Source organism: Cynara cardunculus (genome assembly GCF_001531365.2).
Source record: "Cynara cardunculus var. scolymus isolate 2C chromosome LG 5, CcrdV1, whole genome shotgun sequence".
Taxonomy (NCBI): Eukaryota; Viridiplantae; Streptophyta; class Magnoliopsida; order Asterales; family Asteraceae; genus Cynara; species Cynara cardunculus.
The window spans coordinates 24,427,198-24,434,902 of NC_037532.1; the positions used below are offsets into that span (position 1 = coordinate 24,427,198).

Genomic DNA, 7,705 nt, shown 5'->3' on the forward strand with positions numbered 1-7,705 from the left:
TTTTGATATAAAAAGATAATTCGTGTGAATGAAGTAATCATTAGAGTCAATGAGAGATCAATAATAAAGAAGATTATCAAGGTTTTCTTGACAAGTAGACAAATGAGGATCAACAAAAATATAAAAGAAAAAAAATGATCCATTGAGATCCAATAAGAATAAATAATGAAATTAACATATAATATACAAGCTCAACAAATGATTGTTTGAGCACTTAAATAGAATCTTATGGTGTGGTGGAATCCCAATGAAAGATATATAAGTCAAACAATCGATGAAAATATTTAAATTATATTTTCTTTCTTTTTTTGCTCAACTAAAATAAAATATTAAGATTTTTTTTGATTAACCTGAATATCCAACCCGCTTTGCGAGCCGATTAATCACAGGACGACCACCTGCTTTGCAGATAGCTCGGAGTCACCGCATTTGAACCTTCGTAGCCACAAGGGGATTTTTATTCCTCCTTGGATTTGAACCTGAGACCTCCTGGTACTTTTGACCTTTGGAGCCAAACTCAAACCAATTAGGTACCACCCTTGTGGTTAATATTAAAATTTTATGGAGATATATAAGACATTACTAAATACATCTAGTAGAAAAAATTTATTGATTAATCACAAAACCATGAAACAAGTCAAAAATTATAAGAACAATAGATTGATTGTCAAATAATAGTAAAATATTTTATGTAGAAACAAAAATAGATAACAATAGTCAATAAAAACAATTAGAACAAGATAATCAAATAACAATAATCAATAAAAGCATAAATTGATAAAATATCCAAAAAAATATATATAGCAATAGCAAGCACATGATCTTAACTTTGAATTATTGAAGTACGAAAACAGTCAAGTTTTTAGAGATAACAATAGTCAATATCATTGGACCTTGTTGGAGATAAAAAAAAGTAGAGAGGAAATAAACAATAGCATATAATGAATGATCAATTAATTTTTTTTTCTTCTCCAATGTAATTAGTTGATATATTTTTAAGCCCTTATTTTCTACTAAATTCTTTTTGTCTCTAATTATATGTTACAATTTTTGGATTTCTTTAATGTATTAAAATCTTTTAGACTACTATTGTAGTTTAGGGGAAAATTTTGGGCCCCTGATATTTTTGGGCCATGGGCGTGCACCCGTGTCGCCCTCCCCCAGGGACGGCCCTGTCAGCAGCCACGAAGGAGTAAAAAACAGTTCGAGAGATAGTGTAGGCGAGAGAGGAGTGGGCAATATTGACGGGAGATCGTGGAAGGAGAGATGACGATTAAAAGGACGAACTCGAGAGCAAACAGAAGGGGCCGATGGAGAGGATTTTTTGGGGGGAATCTGTCAATTAAAAAGATTTTGAAGCTGTCGATCGAGAGGATTTTCGAGCTGTCGATTGAGAGGTTCTTCGAGAAGCAGCAGAAATTTTCGTTTGAGAAAGAGATTGAACTGCAGACGATTTGGAGTCGATTTTGGAGCGGGTTTTATAGGGGTTCTTCCTAAATTCCAATTTTACAAGTATTTGTTAAGTACTCGATTTCCAATTTCTAGTATGTATAGCTAATTTTCAAACTTCTAGTAATGGGTATGTGATTACTTTGAATTTGGATTCGTTGAGACTTACGTCGATTTCATCATATCATTTGAAGATATTTATGCAATTTTAGAGTTGAATGCTTATCATTTTGAGTTGGATATTTTGAGTAGAATCCCTTGTTATGTCTAATTCAATTTCGAGCTGCTAGATAAACCTTTAAGTCCGTAATTGCTTTTTGGTTTATTGAATTAGCACACGACACACAGTTGACATTTATGTTAAATGATGATGTTGTAAGATCGTATAATCTAATTTAAACAATCGGCGCCCGATTGTCGGTTAGTGTTAGGTTTGTTTGACGTTAGTGCTATTGGCAATTAAATTCTAAGTCCATGACTAGGTTTGATTAGCTAATTAGAGGTTAGTCGTAGAGTGTTTAAGGCTAATCATGCTTTTATAACGAACAGAATATTGACGCGTGTCGATGTCCTAACCAACTTGGTTTCTTTTGAGAAAACGGTTTGAATAAGTCGATGATATATAATCCAAATGATTAGTTGATTGATGCTCATTGCTAGTCTCGTTCTTATTATTGTTTAAAGTTCTCAATTTATTTGCATAATTAGGCTATTTATCAATCTTCCAACCCCCCCTTATATTTAGATACATTTTTTTTTATGAATTTGCATTCGGTTACGTCTTGGACTTACGGTTAACACGAGTCCTTGAGGAGACGACCCTACTTATCGCTATCATAAGTTGTGTTTTAGAGATAATAGGCTTATTTTTATAAATTCTATTATTTGCCGGACTCGACACCCGTCCGTCCAAATATTTTGTATTAAACTTTATAATAACCCATTTAATTTTCTATACTCTCTTTACTAAATAACAATAGAACACATAAAACAATGTAATTTAATGTATTTCTTTTTAATCCTTTTACATAGTTTTTGTTTTAAACCTTATGCTTTTCTAATTTACTATTTTTAATCTTTTTAATATTTCCTTATTATTTTTTATACTTTTATATTATTTTATATTCCTATTATATCAATTAGTTGATAATGTATCAACTAAAATATATATATTTTTAACACTATAAACTTAATTATATTTTTAAGGTTTAAAAAATAAAAAATAACATTTGTGATTATTAAATTATTTTAAACCATATTAATTTAATTATATTTTAAGATTAAAAAAATTAACAGTAATTTTAATGATTATTATTTTAATTCTTTATTATTTTATAAAATAAAAGACGTTATTAAAAATAAAATAACATTTACGATATCATCAATCATTTAAATCAATATATTCATATGTATGATTAAAATCTAATTGTTATTTGTATACCTTTAAATGATATTGATACAGAGTAGTCCATGTAGTTACTTCAAGTGCATAAATTAAAATTAAACCCCACAGTTTATGTATTTACGATATTTAATAATACGATTAAATACAAAAATATTCCATTGCACTCATTTTGAAGTTACTGACTAAGATGATTATATTGGTTTAATTTGTAAAAAAGAAACGTATTTTTTAAAATGTATTTTAGTTAATTAATGATTTTTCATGCTAATAAGATAAGGGTGTAAAATTAAAAAGTAAGGAATATAAAAAAAAATTAAGTAAATAACTATAATGACATAAATGATCAGTATTAAAAGTAACTTTTTTACGATATTTAATAATATGATTAAACTTGAATTCAATATTGAACTAATTTCAAAGGTATTGATGAGACAATAACAATGATGTAATTGTTTGAAAAGGTAACATTTTTTTAACTTATTTTATTTAATATATGATTATATATGTTAATATATTAAAGGTGTAAAATAAAAAATAGATGACATAAAGTAAGGGGCCATTTACCAAATGCTTGTTTCGATAAGTGCTTAATAAGTTACATAAGCTTACGGGATGAATATGACAAGGACCAAAAATCTCACCCGGTAAGAACGATGCAAGAACCGAGAGTCTTACCCGATAAGTGAGTGCAATGACTCTTACCACCGTCAGCTCTTACTGGGTAAATTGTTACATATAAAGTCGCTTTTGTTGACTAAAATCTTATTTGGTAACTAAATGATAGTGTTAAATTTTACCGCTAAATGTTTACCAGATAAGTGTTTGGTAAACGGTCCCTAAGTTAAACAAGTATTTATAAGGGTGTAGACTATAACTTTAAAATTGAAAATGATAAGTTTCGGCCGAATTGAATGGTTTGAAGGTGTATAGGCCATAATTATAACATGCAATTTTTGTTTTTCATTTTTTAAAAATTTGTTATATATTTATTAACAAACTAACAATATTAGTTGTGCTTCAAAATGTTTTTTTTATTTAATTTTCGAGCTTTTAATGCATTAATGTTTGAGCAATGTGTGTTCAAATCAAATTATGTATGTACTTAAAAAGCTATAAGAATATGTGATGAGTTCAAGCTAAGCTTTTTCTAACGCTCGTAACGACCTCTAAGTTTTCTCATTCTATGCGTAATAACTTAAAATATTTTATAGATAAAAACCTTTAATGATACTACATTACAAAAAGAATTACAAGAAAAAGAAAAGTATCAATGTATGGCATTGGGTCCAAAGCAACTCTTTTTCACAGGATCCCAAACCCATTGCACAAGAAACCTCCTTCCTTTCACTCCATTCAAATTGTATGCATTTCCTTTTTTGTCCTTGTAAACTTGCCCCACAAACCCACCACCCGCACCTGTCCCATATACTCCTACACATAAATCCGCAATCTCATTTGGGAAGCTTGGGTCATTCCCAGCATACCAACCACTTATAAACGGGTCCGTTGACACCTCTGCTAGCTCATGAGCAATCACACTTATCATTCCTTCTGTTCCTGGATCTCCATTTGGTGCACCCATGATGTTCTTGTTTCCAGTTGGCATGCCTGAGTATTTGGGCCAAGCAAAAGGGTAGGCACAAAACCCGGGGCATTGTGTACCACTATTACCTACCCAAGCATAGGGCAATGTGCCACCTACTATAGATGGAAATGTGAAGTAGTGAAATCCACAAACTTCTCTACAAAAATCTTGAACTTGAACATCAGATGATGTCAACACAAGGTACAAACCAGTGCGGTAGTTAAGGGGTAATGGTTTATGCAATGTTTGGATAGAATTCTTGATCACTGATTGGATGGATAAGCGGGTGAGGAACTTCCCATGAGAGTATCTTGAGTCTATGAACTCTTGAGAGAGACTGATGCTCTTAGTAATGTTAGAGCCAGTTTGATCAGTGTAAAGACGGATTGTCTGCCACCAGTCAAAGACTGAAGGAGAGACAGAGGAGGAAGATGAGAGAGAATATATGAAGTCTCTAATGGTGGATTGGTGATTAGGGTTCCAATTGCCATACCAAATAATGTAAAGGTCTATTGGAGATGTAAGGATAGGACCCATGTGGTATTGAAGATCTACAAGATTAGAGGGGCCCTCATAGTTCTTGGATCCTTTGAACTGATCGATTTGAGCTTTTGTAATTGTTGCAAGAAATGAGAAGCATATGAAAAGCAAATGGCAAGAACGAAGCATATTTGGTACTTGTTTTGGCTTGTGGTTTGGGTTCTCTGATGCTTGACTAAAAGCTATTTATAGAAGTAAACAAGAAGCTTTTAACCCTTGATTACCATAAAACCACGATTCTCCAAAAATAGAGAAAACGGAGACTTTAAAGTTTTTCTTTAGTTTTTTGCTTCAACTGTGCCCAAAGATGTTATCCAAAATGGAAAAAGGAGACAGGAGAAATAGGACACCAAAACTTAATGTTAGGGGAGAAAGAAATATAGAGTCTCCATCCCAAATAAATGTCCACATAAAAAACACACACAGTCTTAGGAATATATAACTATTACACTTTTTAATTAACTAAATATATTTTCTCTCAACAATAAAGGGAATTTTTGTATCCATCTAAAAGTAGAATGAAAAGTAAACACTTATCTTTAAAAGTTGACACTTATTTCAAACAAAATTAAGATAAGAATGTAGACACATATTTTAAAATAAAGAAAATATCATTTTTTCCCTATTTTGGTCGATGCAAAATCAATCTAATGAAATAGGATGAATTGAAACGTTATTTTATAAATACGTAATTATCTCGAATAGATTAACCGTTTCTTTATTGTCTGATCGACTAAGAAAAGAAAGATCTTGTTGTTTCTTCAACGATTTCTGATATTTAGTGAACCTCTCAGTAGGATTCGAACCCATATGAAGTTCTGACCATCTGTAAGAGGAAAAAAAAAACCAAAATGATCTTATAAGATTCCCATGAAATTCTTTGATTTCTTCCCGAAACAGATGATTATTAGATTAATTAGTTATAAATCATTTATAATTAGCCCTTCGAAATAACCATTGTATACTAGTCATTAGAAATTTAACATTTTATAAAAAAAATAGTTTGAAATTAACAGTTAAAAGCACTTTTTCTACTCTTTAATAAATTTGGTAAAATAAAGAAAATCAAAATTAATTATTAATTATTAATTATTAAAAGAGAAAGAAATATATTAATTATTTTCATTTTCCTAAATCATATTTTCATGGTATCAAACCATATATTAATTGGGTTTCTCTTTCTTTCTTTTCATTTATTAGTCAACATTCTTCTAATTTCGTTTAGAATATTTTTTGACAAATTGCTCTTATTTATTAATGACTTTGTTAAGAATAATTTATTACTGGTCGTTGAAAATACCATGTATTCAAGTCATCAAAAGTGTATCAAAAATTGCCATATAAAAAGTTTGTTGAATATTATAATTAATTTTTATAAAAGTAAAATTTGTTGAAAATTATTATTTTATAATAAACTTTGTTTAAAAATTTACTGGAATATTAAATGTCGCGCATTCAATATTTTAAATAATAATACTCTATTTTGGAAAATAAATAAAGTATTGAAAGTTGAAAATAAATAAAGTATTGAAAGTTGAAATTGGTTCTCTATAAAGGAATAACGGATAAAAAATATAAATTTAATTTAATAAATAATGTCATGTTTTTTTTAAACAATTAGACTAGTCGTATATATCTCACAACTATCACTTTCGGTACTGGCATCTTTTGTGGGGTTAGGACCCCTACGAGTGAGCAGAAAAGGAAACCATCCTGCTAGTTAATCCTGCCATATTTTATTATCGCGGATCAACATGTGTTAAAAGATATATCTTTACTAACAATCTTTACTTTTTGTCTTGGTTTTATATCAGGTTAAAGTAGAAGGACTAGTGTTGTAAATGTGTTAAAGTCTGAAGGGGTGCACCTCACATCTTGGAAGAGTACAAGGGTAGCAGAGCAAATAAATACAAATTGGAGGATAGATTTGCAATAAAGAAATTCGTATATAAATAAAGGATCTCTTCGTCTCCAGCTTCATTCAGTTCATTTTTCTTCATATTTCAAAAGTTGTTTTCTCTCTAGATTCATAGCTTACGATTTTTGTTTTCCTTAGGGTTTTGTTCATAAACTGTTAATCATTTTGGTTAACATTTAGTTAGATTTATATGTTCTTTCATTTTGTATAGTTCAAATCATTGAATAAATATCCTTCCATATATTTGTTCATGCTGCGGTGAATATGTACCCGTTTCTTTCAGGGTGCTGACTCGTAGCGAGGCAGAGATGACTGGAATTATTATAGCAGGTCAGTCTAGTAATTAGAGGGAAATCCTTCTCTGTACAAGTTCTCGAACCCCCTCATTATAATAAGTGTGACTCTCACCGCATACGGCTCGCACAAAGACTCCTCTAGAAAGGATGAGAGGTTCTAGTTTATGCATAATGTAGGGGAAAACGTAAAGCATATCGATGAGAATTCAAATAAGTAAACAAAACTAGGAAACAAGAAAAGGACGATGATGAATATTTAAACAGTAGTCAGTAGTAAGCAACACAAAATTAGCATACAAATGGAAATGAATACACCTAATACTTTGCCAATAAATCAAGAACTACATATCCCTAGTCTAATGGAAGTCTCACTAACCCTACACCCTTCCTTTACCTTTCCAATATTAACAACCCCCTCCCCCCCAATCTTACATTAATAACAACTCCTATTAAAGGTCATGTACTCCAAAATATCTAAAGCTATCCTGTCTAGCCTAAGTTTTTCGTCCCAA

At 30.5% G+C, this 7,705-nt stretch overlaps 1 protein-coding gene and 1 pseudogene across 1 annotated transcript; both read right to left on the reverse strand.

Moving 5' to 3' along the window:
* Positions 1 to 4,121: 4,121 nt before the first annotated feature.
* Positions 4,122 to 5,108, reverse strand: LOC112512911 (protein EXORDIUM-like 7). Its single transcript, XM_025119040.1, has one exon. It carries the CDS (start codon positions 5,106 to 5,108, stop codon positions 4,122 to 4,124), a length of 987 nt encoding a protein of 328 aa, XP_024974808.1.
* Positions 5,109 to 5,769: 661 nt separating this feature from the next.
* The window catches only part of LOC112512912, an 8,936-nt pseudogene continuing 7,000 nt past the window's right edge, over positions 5,770 to 7,705 (reverse strand).